Source organism: Phyllobates terribilis, unplaced genomic scaffold (assembly GCF_046119375.1).
Source record: "Phyllobates terribilis strain yellow unplaced genomic scaffold, ASM4611937v1 Scaffold_2__4_contigs__length_985480577, whole genome shotgun sequence".
NCBI lineage: Eukaryota > Metazoa > Chordata > Amphibia > Anura > Dendrobatidae > Phyllobates > Phyllobates terribilis.
In genome coordinates this window covers 342,619,214-342,634,520 of record NW_027362762.1, presented here as the reverse complement: position 1 = coordinate 342,634,520, position 15,307 = coordinate 342,619,214, and the positions used below count along the sequence as shown (strand labels likewise).

Genomic DNA, 15,307 nt, shown 5'->3' with positions numbered 1-15,307 from the left:
ACTTTTGAATTCTTCCATTGAGATACCTGTACGGAGGCTTGTTTTTGAAGGTCAAGCTGCATTTTTTAATTGCAGTCGAAATTATAAATTGAAAAACTTTTGCTATTTGGTTTTTGGAGTGGAATGGAAAAAAAGCAGTTCCACAACGTTTTACATATTTTCTCTTTTTTGTGGGGGAGGGAGAGGGGGGTTTGAGGGGTGGCATTTAAAGCCACCAAGCTTACTAATTGTCTACAGCGGTGAGCTGAGCTGTCAACATGACCTCACCACTGCAGCCAAACCATCGAGCAGCAGAGGGTAACCAACGCTGGACATGTGGGAGGAGAGTACCTGCTCTGTTATTTTAGGTATTTTATAGTGCTTAGGGTACATTTTCTGGATATTGGAAAACCCCTTTAAGGGGAGTCACAAGTTACAAGCATGTGAAATAATGCAGATGATTATGGAAGAAATAATGAAAAAAATAAGGCAGCAACTATTTTTATTGGATTTGTATAAATACACCGTCTGACTTAATGTAACTTCTTTTTAAGCAATAACTAGAGGTTAGTTTCATTACATGGAAATATAATAAAGCAGTTTTGAAAGACAACATCTCTGTAGAATACATGAAGTGTCTAAATATATGAGACACTACGGTTACCTCCTCAGATATAGTCTTCATATATTAAAGGAAAAATTCTAAGCAATGGAAGACAAGTCAATTTACAGAATTCAGTTAATAGAGCTGTTGGGTGATGAGATCCTGCTGATTACGGCATGGAGCCTCAGTGTCATAAGTGGTCTTACACATGTGGCCAAGTCAGAACTGGACGCCATGTTTCATCAGACCTTGAGTAACTTGTGACCGGTAGTTATTGGGCCAAAATATGTTGTTGTTCCTATACCATCCTATCCAAAATAAGAATAGGTATTTCGCATATAGGTACTTTTAAATAGGTAATTGGTGTGTGTGTGTATATATATATATATATATATATATATATATATATATCTATATATATATATATATATATATATATATATATCTCTATATATATATATAGATATATATAGATAGATAGATATAGATATATACATAAACATTCACACACAAGTACATATACACATACATAGAGCTCTGGCAAAAATTAAGAGACCACTGCAAAATTTTCATTTTCTAAGATTTTTCTCTTTATAGGTATATTTTTGAGTAAAATGCACATTGTTGTTTTATTCTATAGCCTACTGACAACATGTCTCCGAAATTCAAAGCTAAAAATGTTGTATTTATTTGCAGCAAATGAGAAATCGTCAAAATAATAAAAAAGAAACAGTGCTTTCAGACCTCAAATAATGCAAAGAAAACAAGTTATTATTCATTTAGAAACAACAATACTCATGTTTTAACTCAGGAAGAGTTCAGAAATCAATATTTGGTGGAATAACTATGATTTTTAATCACAGCTTTCATGCGTCTTGGCATGCTTTTCCACCAGTCTTTCACACTGCTTTTGGGTGACCTTATGCCAATCCTGGCACAAAAATTTAAGCAGTTCTTTGTTCGATAGCTTGTGACTATCCATCTTCCTCTTGATTACATTCCAGAGGTTTTCAATGGGGTTCAGGTCTGGAGATTGGACTGGCCATGACAGGGACTTGATGTGGTGCTCCTTCATCCACACATTGATTGACCTAGCTGTGTGGCATGGCGCATTATCCTGCTGGAAAAAACAGTCCTCAGAGTTGGGGAACATTGCCTGAGCAGAAGGAAGCAAGTGTTTTTAAAGGATAACCTTGTATGCGGCTTGATTCATACGTCCTTCTCAAAGATTAACCTGCCCAATTCCAGCCTTGCTGAAGCATCACCGATCCTCCACCAAATTTCACAGTGGGTGCAAGACACTGTGGCTTGTATGCCTCTCCAGGTCTCCATCTAACCATTAGACGACCAGGTGTTGGGCAAAGCTGAAAATTAGACTCATTAGAGAAGATTACCTTACTCCAGTCCTCTATGGTCCAATCCTTATGGTCTTTGGCAAACTTCAGCCTGGCTCTCCTTTGCTTCTCATTGATGAAAGGTTTTTTTCTAGCTTTACATGACTTGAGGACTGCCTCTAGGAGCCTGTTACGAACTGTTCATGTCGTGCACTTCACCCCAGCTGCCATTTGCCATTCATTTTGTAGGTCACTTGATGTCATCCTGCGGTTGCTGAGTGACATTCGAATAAGATGACGGTCATCCTGGTCAGTGGAGAGTCGCTTTCGCCCTCTGCCGGTCTGTAGCTTTGTTGTCTGCTGCTTGACCTTGTTGTAATGGACTGCTGTCTTCGAAATTTTAAGGATGGAGGCAACATGACGCTCACTGTATCCCTCTGCTAGTAAAGACAGAATTGAGCCCTTCTTTTCCTCACTCAAGACTTTTTTTTTTCAACTCCTTTGGCATGATTAAAAGTTATTTTTTCACTCAAATTACTTTTGGGCTATGCCTAGCACTTGTTTTGCCATCCAGCTTGTCCTATTGCAAGAGGATTGTGAAGACCACAGAAGTGTTTTTTATACTTTCCCTTGTTACATAAGATTTGGTTCAGGTGATCACCTAATCAGAAGCACATTAAGTAGAATGAGGTGTACTCTGGTTGGAATTCAACTGAAACTGGAATAGAATGGCTGTCAGACATGTAGAGATGGTGATTTTTAGAAAACTGTGCAGAGGTCTCTTAATTTTTGCCAAATCTGTATATACACACACACTACCTGAGAAAGGTGATCTCAAGTTATGAAGAGACATATGCTTTCATAGTGCCTATGTAAACTAAATCCTGTATTATAGCATAGGACTAAATGTACTCTTAAAAGTCAAGTGCATATGATTTTCAACATGAAAAATGTAAGCACTCAAATAAAAGTAAACATACTTACAACTGATAGTCAATGTAAAGGAATCTGCATGTCTTGTAGCTACACCCAGAAGCCACCATTTCACCACGCTTCTTCCAGGTGGGAAGGGGGGTGAAAGAAGAAGTGTGGCGAAACATCGTCACCGCAGCGTAGCTACAGGACATGCAGATTCCCTTACATTGACTACCAGTTGTAAATATGTTACATTTATTTGAGTGCTTACATTTTCCCTACATATTTAATATCCTATTCACTTGATTTAGCACATTTAGTCCAGGATTTAGTTTAAATAGGCACTTGCACTTTAGCCTGGCATTGATATGTGGATTTTTTCACTTGTATATACTGGGTATTCATTATTGTACATTTCTGCATAATTCTTGTATGCTCTTTGAAGGCATTCCCTGCTTATTTAAAATGATACATTTTAATTATTTTTTCATTAAAAAAATGTAGGTTATAAACATTGAAATCATATGTCTCTTCATAACTTGGAGGTCACCTTTCTCAGGTAGTGTGTATATATTGCTATGTAGAAGTGGTATGTATATATTATCCATGTGACAAGTGTGTTAAAAAGGTAATTGGTAGTAGGAATGTTCATCATCATCATGTACTGCAATAGTCTTTTCATGGATTTATTTGGACTTCTTTTTGTACATTGCAAGGATCTTAATCATGGAACAAAGCTCTAAATCCCTCACTTTCTTTGTAGGGCTGCACTGTACTGCACTTACCATCCTGTCACTTACAGTGCTTTCATCAGACTGAACTTCTACTGTGTCTGTTGCAAGTAGCTATGAAAACTAGTGCTTATAGATAATTAAACCAAATTTAATATGGACATTAAATACAAAAAACGTAAAAGGATTTCAGGAAGCTGTAGTTCTAATAAAATCGAAATAATGCACACTATATGTGATCTTAGCAACCTGGATACCAGAAGACTATAGCCTTTGTAATTAATGATGCACAAGGACAAACTTAATTCCTAAGTAAAGAATGATTCACCTGGGGCCAACAATTACAGGGGATACGTGTCAGCAGCAATTACTATAGGTTTTCTAAGATATTATAGGCAGGCATTCAGAGAAAAGCATCTCAGGTGTCTAATCCATCTCACTGCAAAATACATTTTGTGTTCCTTTTTATAGAACAGTTTTCCAACCAATATAGAATTGCAAAGAAAGTGCTTGTAATCTGATAATAGTGTTAGGAATCATGCTATCGCACTTGCAGTTAAAGCGCTCATCTTCTGAGGCTCCATCTTTCAAATGACTATGATTGCGACTGAAGTCATTTGCTACAGAGTTAGCCGAGCCGGTCCAAGCAGTCATCAAGAAGGAGCCCCAGCCAGCAGCCCTTCTATTCTTGACAAAACTGTATTAGGACCTTCATTTTTCACACGGCTCAGCAACTATTAATGATGGCAGCTCCTAAAGGACATGTCAAAACAAAACCAAGGTGTCTGCTAATTATGGAGATGCCAGCTTCAATGCTTCATATTCAACCTCTTCCTGCGTTTTGGATAATCACATTGATTTCCTCCTGTATCGTCTAATTGCCTAACTATAGGACACCTTCCTTGCAAGCCTCTGCAGCTTTTCCTTCAAGCATTGGAAGCTGAGGGATCGCTCAAACAAGTCTATTAAGATGACCTTGAACCCTCAGAAAATGCATCCCACTGATCATCAGCAACAAGTTAGAAGGAGGCTATTATTTTTGCCATCATGCTAACGATATACTGCAGGAGCAAGCAACTACATGGTCAAAAATAAAAGCATAAAAAAATGTACAAAACTTTATATCTCCAATAAAAAAAATAGTTAAGGAAGAAACACAGCTCTGACCAGAAGGCATAAAGGTAAGAAAGAATTGCTGATGATCTTTAGTAGTCTCCCATTAGGACAGCAGTAAAGCTCCGGAATATTTGTAATGCATCTTTAAGAGCTAGCTCATAAAAAATTAGATCTTGTGATATTGGAAAACAGTCTGTAAAGTGAAATAAGAGCCACAATTAATAAAGTTAGCTGCAAAGATGTGTCCTAGAAGTCAGACATTACTAATGCATATCATATACCAGCAAATAATTTGGAAAGCGCTCAACAGGGAGCCAGCCCTATGAAAATTCAGCGCATCTGCTTCATAAACCACAGGAGCTGGTGCACACTGTAGCTATAGGGGTACAAAGGTAACATCTGCACATGCTCTCATCAGCTCTACTGCTACATAGGAAGACACCAGGATTAGAAATGGGACCAAGCCAGATTTAGATTTTGCACTGAGAATAATCATCACAAATGATTGTTCACACACAGTTTTTTTTTACAAGGTAAAATCCATGTCCGAAATCCTTTATACTTTTTTTTTATCAAGGTTTTCAGATCTGAAGCCGTTTCTGGTGCATTTTTGAAATGTGTTTTTTTCAGGCATTGTTTTGCAGTTTTTCAAATTCTAGGGTCAAGTTTGGAACGGATTTCATGAGAAACCCACATCAAAGAAGTGATGTCACTGCTGTATTTTCCTTTAAAAACCTCATATATATTAAAAACAATAGAAAGTATATTTAGCTGGTATTTGATGTGGTGTCAGATGTGATCTTTGATTTGGATCTGCTTCAAAAATCAATGTAAAAATGTCTGGAACAGCTGTTGGCCGACAGCTATGATTCTAGACTTCACCATATACCTGAATGCTCGGCCTGGCCAAATAATCATGCGTTTTCTATGGTGAAAGAAGATAAGAAAAGATAAAATCCAATTGCTCATCTTTAATTTCCCCTGGTATCCTCTGTCAGTAAGGAAGCTCCCATACAAATTAGATGGTTGCCAATCGCTTGAATATTGTGCAAATTTACCAGACTTCAATGCGTATGGGGTCTTTAAAATTGAAATGTCACATCTAAATACTTCTTATAGTAATAAAAATGCCTAAAAGGGAACAGGTCACATAGGATAACGCTATTAACGTGCAAATATCGGGTTAATTTACAGGTTGTGTTAAGAAGGAGCCCGGATGCCATAGTGAAAGCGTGGCTCCTGGGAAAAAATGAACTTTATTTATCCCCGGAGCTGCCAGCTTTCAGTCATACAGGTGTGATAATGTGGCTACATTCACTTCTAAAAGCACTGTGAGCAGAGGATGTAAGCACACCCTGGCACTTTGACTGACAGCTTGCTCAGCAGTGCGTCAGTGCAGAGCCAGCTGTCAAAGTGCCAAGGAATGCTTACAGCTACCACTCACAGTGCTGTGAGCACCGATTGTAGCCATGCCGGCACACCTCTACGACGACTGAAAGCCGGTGGCTCCCATAAGGAATAAAGTTCATTTTCTCCTGGGAGTCGCACTTTCAGTACAGCAGCCGGGAACATTCCTAACGTTATTAACCTGCAGTTTGACCTAGTATCTGCAGGTTAATAGTGTTATCTGACATGACTGGTCACCTTGAATAAAGTCCAGAAAATATATGTTGAATACCATGCAGTAACTTTTTAAGTTAGCAGCAGGTAACATCTTTCAAATTGAAAATATTGCAGGAAAACCTAGAATTTGCCTAGTGGGATTATTCTGGTTTTAATAAACTAGTAGTTAAAAGGAAATTAAGCACTAAGGCTTTTTTACATAAATTGATGATAGGCTGAACAAATATTCATTACCACATTTCTACATGCCCAGCAATCAACTTTTTAGGCCTAAAAATTACCGTTAGAAGGCAGCACTTCCCCTTACCCTCGAGGAAACAGATATGCTGTGACAATCATGAAAGTGAGGGGGAACAAATGATCATCCGTGTGAACTCTTTCATGATACTGTTCGATAAAGCAAAGCAACTTTGGATATCGTCAATCAACACTAGTTACGGGGCCCTCAGTGACTAGAGACGTTGCTGGTTTCCATTCTCTTTCAGAAATCTAGATAAGGTTATAAATGTGCCGAGTACTCAGCTCGCAGATAAATGGAAGAGATTATGGTCCTAACAGAAATTCATCTTGGAGAAACATAATACACTATTAACAATAACACACAACAGCATGGCTCCAGCTCCAGTGCAGAGAATTCAATTTAAATCCACTCCCCTGTTGAAAACAGAGAACAATACAATTAATTAGCGCAATTATCATCTAGTCACTAATTAGGGATCAAACCGGATTAACCCCTTTCTTCCTAGTTGTCTTTAGTAAATTCCAGCATGTTTATACGGCAACCTCTAAAGTCTTAAAAATACAATCATGGATCAAACTTAAAATCATACCACAGGAGACAAATGTGGCTAGGAGCTTCTGATAACACAACTATTCTGTTACGTGTCTGCAGGCAGGATTTAAAGGAATGAGGCTTAAGTAAGAATATGCTTTATCCTCCATCTGCTCCCTCATACTACACCAGACTGAGCACGTTGTGCACATTAAGAGAGTGATCATCAGAATAAGAAACCCTTTCAGCTTCCATAATTCCCCTACAGAATAATGACAAGAGCTCGAGAATACAACTTTTCTCATGAATTTACCCTTCTACACATACCACCAAATGTTTTCTTCCTCCTGCAATCCATTCATTAGATTAAAATGTTCCCCCAATTTGAGTGCTCTGAAGATGCCTAAGAGGAGGCGCTCGATACTTTGTAGTATATGCAATTAGATCTCATGAATGGGCAACAACTCGGAGGGAGTGATGATCGAGGAGCTATGGGCGCAAAGGAAAAATCTTAGGCTTTGTTGTTTTTTTTTTAACATTACATTACCAAAATGGCCTACATAAACTGCACTGGAAGATAATTCCGCTAAACAACCCCATATAAACTGGGTGGATACACAAAAAATAAATACAAATCATGTGATCTGTACCAACCAAAAGAAGGAAGTAATGCATCACATGATCATGAAATGATATTGGGACATTCTTTACTTCTATCAAGCTTTTCTGGAAAGATACAGTGAACAAAGAAATGGGTTTTTTAGTCATTTTTTTACTTTGATTACCCACATCTAATAATTTTAATTTGGGATTTACAGTGAGTCCTTCACTCAGGTAAATGTCTAAATCCTTCCCTCCAAAGCGTTACATGTCAGGCTGAAGGGTTGCTTTAAGCGATTGGTACATCCTGTAGTTTGGGAAATACGTGTAGCAGGTGGTAAATTTATAATAACAGATGATAATATAAAATGTCCTATTTTAAACAGCATGCCACAAAGTCACAAAGTGATACAAGATTCTGGTATAAAGTCCCGTGAGCTTCAGCGGTTTTTGCCAGTAAAATGATATGACTGGTGAAGCAATTGTAAAACAAATGCAACAGCGTCTTACCAGAGACAGGAAGAGGAGCAAACAAGTGTGAAGGTGATGGCGGCAGCACGAGGAGAGCGCTACGGCCAACAGGCACCTCATTCTCTATGACAAGACCTGCCGCTGCTGTTCTCGCCCTACAGACTGTTGGAAGGTAGTGTAATAGAGACACATTCAGATCTATCGGGTTATACTGCTGGTTATGACAAAACTGTGCATCAAGAAATTCTCCATACTGGCCCTCAATGCAAGTTGCCTCACCACCAGAAAAATAAATAGAATTTAAATATTTCTTTATAGGCTCAAATTATTAGAATTTACTATTATTAGTAAAATTAGTTGAAATGGTGTTCTGGGAACTAGGTTTATTACTTAAAATGGTTGACAGTTAAATATAAAAAACTTGTTGATTGGTGGGTTTTGACAGATGAGACCAGTACCAATTGGCAGAATGGGGCACTTATCCCCATTGGAATGAAGTGGAAGTGCCGATGCTTGAATGCGCTCCATTTATTCCCTACGGGGCTGCCAGCGCTGTGCCCGACTTATACCGGCAGGGCCACAGAGAATGAATAGTGCAGCAGTCGGACATTAGACCAGCCACTCCATTTTATAACAAATATAAAAGTGGCCTGTTCTGGATAAAAATTCCCCGTTCTGTTTATCGGCAATGGATAGGTGATAACTTGTTTTCACCTTTTAAAATACAATATACAAATATAGGTTGAAAAAATAAGTGTTCCAATAATATTATGATCGTATGTACATGTACCCCAAAGCCGGTATCAAATATAGGAGCCCTGTCTGGCAAAGTACAGGTCTCAACAGCAATGTAACCCCCAAAATACTTTTAAAACCACAAAACTTAAAAAAACCATCAGCAGATCACTTCCACCAAACATAATACTTTATTTTAGAAAGACTGGGATAATACTTCAACACATTTATACCCTAAGTTTGTTTGAACTCTTATTGTCACTAAACTAGATTTTGAATTTACTGTGGAGGATGCTCTGAATAACTAGTATAAAGCGTCCATGCATTAGATCATGTGGATAAAGACTTAAAAGGAACCTGTCAGTAGGATTTCACCCCATCCCCAAACTATTTATATGGGCATGTAGCTCTTTAACAGACAGGTCTAATAATACCCTTTACCTGATCAGTCCAAATCCTCTGTTACTAAGAAATTAGCTTTGTATTGATACACAAATGAGACTGATGGACAAATTTGTAGATCTGAAGCCTCTGTCACTCCAGCTCTATTCCCCATCAAGCTCAGCCTGCTCCTGTTTGACTGATGACGCCTTTGTCTTTGCCTGAAGTCACACAGCATAGAAGCTGTCAGTCTCGCAGGAGGAGGTGGTGCTAGGTGGGCCATAGAGTTTGAGTGACAGAGGCTTCAGATCTACAAATCAGATCTACAGTGTCAATTCAAATGCTGATTTCTCAGTAACATAGGAATGAACTGGCCAGGTAAAAGTATTGCTGGACTTGTCTTTGAAAGAGCTGCATACACATACAAAAAATTTGGGGAGTGATATCCTGCTGACAGATTCCCTTTAAGAAGAGCCATTCACAAAATAAACTATGCTACAACAGGTAATCCATAGCTTCAACATGTTACTGGCCTACCAAATAATTTCACACAGAAAAAAATTTAATCATTCACCAAAAGCTAAAAATTATTCTTGTACCATTCATGGAAACGATAAAATCAGGTACGTTCTAACAAAGCAGAGAAATGCAACCTACCTACTACTAAGTAACACAATGGGGGATATTTAGTAAGATACGTATTGCAGAATTCTGTCCAAAAAAAGCTGTTAGACAGGTCATACACCACATTCACTTGGTGCTTCACACACTTTTCAAATTAGCATAGCCAAGCATAAAGGGGACCAGGATGCATGGTGGAAATAGGGCATGTCTTGAAATGTGACAAGGGGTGCCCTTGTAATCCCCGACTGCATGTTATTCTTAAGAAACAAACTGGCTATACTCATCTTCCCTAGGTCCATTGGCGAGTCTCGTCACTGCTCCTGGTGTCTGGTTTTGGCATTTACGTCACGTCAACAGCACGGCAGCCAATCAGTAAGCTCAGTGGCTCTGAGGGGATTGCTCAGAGCTGTTGAGCTCACTGATTGGCTGCCACTGTCTATGCGGCACAGATAAAGTCAGACAACGGGAGCAGCGGTGGTGACTGGTCTGTGGACCTGGGGAAGGCGAATACAGTGCAGTTTACTTAGAATATCCTGTAGCCAAGGATGTATTTTCAGAATTTCTTAATGCTTCCCCAAAGTATAATAATGTTTACTGCTTTTAATTTTAGGTGTTATTGGTGTCTGTTGAATATGATTCAATTACATGCTAGATAATTAGTTAGATGTTAGTATTTTATGAAATAATTACCATACATGAAGTACACACATAGAAGAAGACAGATTGTTTTTCTGAGCTCCTTCAAAACATTGTTGGTCTTTTTTTGTATATCTTTTTTTTTTTAAATAAATTCAACTAATATGGATTCATATTACAACATAAAGAAGGATTACAAATGACTACCTGGAAATTGATAGCTGTAGCTTGGTGCAAATCCAGGATATCCTCTGCCATACGTTGCAACAAAATTTGGATAACCTAGGAAAATAAAGAAAAGAGGGAGAACAGTCAACGATGAATATGGCAACAAACATTGTTCATACTGTAACGCAAACATCAAAATAAATACCAGAAATAAATGCCTAAAAAAAATTATAAAAAATGCTCATCTAGCAGGCTGACCTGTACAGATTTCTAGTTTCATAAGAAAACAAAGAAAAAAGTGCCAAGAAAATATGTTTTAAGGTCCATGTGGGTATAATGGAGTCAACCAAATATTACATGACTTATCGCTCTATGTAGTTTAGTGGATGTGTGTCATCCCACTCTTTTCTGTACATCTCAATAATTTACAGATGATGTTACATAAGAAGGGTTACTTTTAATTCAACGGTCTTTTATTTTCTAACATCAACCAATGAAAATGAAGCTGGGAAAAAACATAAAGGGACCTTGGTCTAACCATACAAAGCTTCCATACAAAGGTGTTCAAAACAGAAGAACATCATAGTTCACATAAAATTATCACTCTTTGATCCTCGAAAGGTTTACTTTATCGTGCTTTGTCTTTTTTTCTCTTTTTACAGGCTTTGATTATTCATGTACTGTTTAGTTTGTTTCCCTCAGAACAACTCTAAAAGAACAGGTGCTTGCCTTTTAGAGGTGTTATTTCTACGCTGTGCCTTACACAGTTTTTTTTTATTTATGTATAATTTCTAAAATAATTAGTTTTCCTTTGTAGCAAGGAAACCCCAGAGCATTGTGAAATGCGTATGGAGATTCATCTGTGCGGACTCATTTTAACCCAACCTCTATGATCCTTGTCAACACTGAAGCGGCAACATATGACTCCGAAGGTCTTAGAAGGTTCACAAATGTCAGGACTGAGAAAACAGACACACAAGAGCTGTGCCAATATTGTCTAACATTCATCTAAGGGACTAAATGTCCACAATTTCAGCAAATGAAGCAGAGCGACTATCCCCAGAGAAAGCAGATTTCCATCTGCCTGGTTGTCTGAGATAAAGTATCGCTGCTACACAGGTATCATTGCCTCACCGATTCTATATCTCAGGCCTAGGATATCTCTTAACGTCACAACAAAAGAACGCCTTGCTGAGTTGTTCACCGCTGTACACAGACTAGAAAGGGTTAATTCCCTTGCATTGAATCCAAAGAAGTGGCTGACTTTTCACGCACAGTAATTAAATGCACTTTGCCACCCTGCGCCAGATGAATGTCCACACCTTTAAGTTGGAAGAGTAAATGCCAAGCGCTCAAGCTAAACACAACACAGGTTTGCGGTGACATTTGGAAAGCTTAGAACGAATGTACTTTGCATTACAGCTATTGACAGCTTGAGATAAAGGTACTAGTAATGCTTTATCCCTGGAGCCCAAAGTACCATAGTTAACATATCAGTGCTAGATTGTGAAACGCGATACACTTTATGAAATAACAAAAACGAAATGATAACATTGAAGTCCGAGAAATAGACGTATTTAGACCTAAAAGATAGGCGTCTGAAGCTGGAGGCAATATGCTTTGCATTTTCTCAAAGAATTGGGCAAAATATAAATTTAAAAAAAAGTTTGCAACCAAAACAGAATATGGTCATATAGTGCGAAGCCAGAAGCAATATCAGCAGCTTAAGCAGTTATATTTCTTTTACTTACAGAAATAGTAGCATTTTTACCTTTATCTGCAGTGGCCATTTTTTGTTAAAGAGACAGGAAGTGCTGCCATATTGGTTGGCAACTTTAAACTACCTTTTGGGTAAATAATCACTATAGTAGCTTAAAAAGGGGTTATCAAGTTTGAAAGTTATATCCTATCCAAAAGATAGAGGATAACTTTCTGATTACTGTGGGTCTGACTGCTGTGTCCCCCAAAGATCTCGAGAACTGGGGCTCTGAAGAGCCCCGGCTGAATTGAGTGGATGTCAATCAAGCACACTGACTCTTGGCAATCTCTAACGTTCCCATTAAGAGCTAACAGACCAATAGTATGCATGACTGACCTCTGCTCCATTCACCTGGGGCTCTTTAGATGCCCAGTTCTTGGTATTAGTGGGGGTCACAACGGTCTGACCCCCTGGAATAACTATTAAACTTGAGACAACCCTTTAAAGGGAATCTGTCATCAGTTTTTTTGTACCTCATCTGAAAGCAGCATAATGTAGGAAGAGACCCGATTCCAAAGATATATCATTTAGTTTACGGGGTGTAGCAGTTGTGACACAATCAAAGTTCTTAGATGTAGCATGTAGCAGAGCTGAGAAACCTAACCCCGCCCACACCACCAGACTGTCTATTGACAGTGAGCTGCTTATCAGAGGCGTGGTCGGAACACTTGGCAGGAGGCAGCTAGTCAGCGCAGTGATAATGTCCTGGTGATAAAACCTTCATTGTAAGTGAACAACAGCACATAGGTTAATAAATGACATCACTGAAATCTGTGTTTTAGCCCCTATCTCCTGCTGTCTTCAGATTTCATAGAAAAAAAACTGTTAAGAGATTCCCTTTAAGAATAATAATAATTCTTATTTAGATAGCGCCAACATAAGAATGCTAAGAAATGATCAGTAGAGACTTCCTGTTACTTTGTCAAAAATGGTCAAAGCAAAAAAACACAACAATCTAATTATTCTGTTGGTAAAACATAATCACCACTTTGAACAGCAATTTTATGTTATCTCTGGTGCAAAAGTTCATCTGAGCTAATTTGGTACATTACTAAGCAATTGTAGGGCCGGGTTTATTATTAAAAAACAGTTGTCATGAAGATACAAACCCTTTGAAGTATGCTTCTCCATTTATCAGGGATAAAGAACCTTTAACATATTTCACATTTGAAGTCAATCTAGGGTAAAAACAGATTTTTTTTTAATCTAGCCTGGAACCATAGCACAGGTAAATCTAGCACTTCCCTGTCACATTGGGACGATAGGCAAAGTAAACGAACTTGTTCTTTCTAAAGAGATTTGCTTTGAATTAAATGGATACTAGCAACTTCAGGTTTTATTATTAGTATCTAGTATTTTCTGGCTCATAACAGAAGATATTTTACTGCATTATTTTTATGGAATAATTTCCCAATTCACATATTGGTGTCAAGACCGTGTCTTAACACTGCCAGACTTAACACATGTTACTGTTTTCGCTAGTCTTTATGCCAACCAGTAAATTGCGAATATAAAATTAACACATGCTCATATAAAACATGTTGTAGTAATCATATCATACACGTAGATATTCATGTATACACACACAACTATCAATAGTAAAATGGGCTGAAATGGATGGTAGTCATTCATGCTTGTGAGAATCATTCGATAGCATTTTAACTATATAAAAGCATGGCTTCATCGCAGCTGAAAAATTAACAGGCAAATTGTCAAAAATACCAAAGTAATCCCAAACACAACATAAGAAAACAATGATTTGCACATATAACAAAAATAGTAAGGCAAATCCTGTAATGAGCTAGTAATACATTAGTTAAATACAAATAAAGCCTTTTCTACCTGGCCACCATTCCAGAACAGCAAGAAATACATAACAGCGGGAATGGGGTTTGCTTTATCATCTGAAACCATCTCTTTATGGAGTTAAATGACAACTGATATGAAATGCAATTGTAGGGATCAAATATAACTCTGATCTTGGGAGTTTAAAGGGATTGTCCACTATTTGGAATACCCCTTCTGAATCCCTATGCGGCTCTCTCACTTCCTCTGGATGTATGTGATTTGTCAAAAGGCGGGGAGAGTGAAGCTAGCGCCGATTAGCCGTAGGGATCGCATGACAGTGTCACGCGATCAGTGGGTGAGCCAGTGCCAACGCTGGAATGGCGCTGGCACCAAAAGTGAGTATTGGTGTTATTCTTTTACATACAGATTGAGAAGGGATTGTCCGAGTAGTGCACAACTCCTTTAACACTTGCTGCTGTTGTATACATGCTGTAATACTGCACGTTAGGGTGTCAAAGGTAAAGAGGTTCCCTATGTAAACCCATTGGTGATGAGGAGTAGGTATGGCGACTGTGTGCTAGAGAAAGCTTCATGGGCTACCATTAGTAAATCCCACCATATTGGTGTTCGCAAGATATATTGAAAAAAAAAAGAAAGGGGTATGACTAAAGGATTAGATTACACAGAGTTTGCTTGTAGACTGCAACTATGGAGAAAAACGATTAGTAAACCAAAATCTACTAGGCACAAAGTAGTCATAGAATTAAGGCCATATGTGGAAAACTTAGGATTTGCCCCAAGTGGCCAAGGAAGCAACTCCATATTAGAAAATGTTTAGAAAAAGAGAAAATTCGGAGTCTTTAAATGCTTCTAAAGTACAAAACATCCCCCACGATGAAGCACAATATGTGAACAGAAGAAAACGCACGTCCGGGACCCTGGGGGTGCTCTCCTAACTGACTTCTTCTCTGGTGCCTTATATATTGGTATGTTCATTTTGACCACTATACCTGTGTAACATTTATATGTAGATATCTGCTCACTATGAATTTAGGACTATGCAGCTATGAT

The 15,307-nt window shown here is 38.3% G+C and overlaps 1 protein-coding gene across 4 annotated transcripts in view; it reads right to left on the bottom strand.

The window, feature by feature from the left end:
- Nucleotides 1-15,307, bottom strand: part of MSI2 (musashi RNA binding protein 2) — an 810,011-nt gene that overhangs the window by 181,350 nt on the left and 613,354 nt on the right. For all 4 annotated transcript variants that reach the window (XM_073664582.1, XM_073664585.1, XM_073664583.1 and 1 more), the window contains exon 10: nt 10,729-10,803. In XM_073664582.1, coding sequence (XP_073520683.1) covers nt 10,729-10,803 — 75 coding nt within the window. The remainder of the gene's footprint in view (nt 1-10,728; nt 10,804-15,307) is intronic.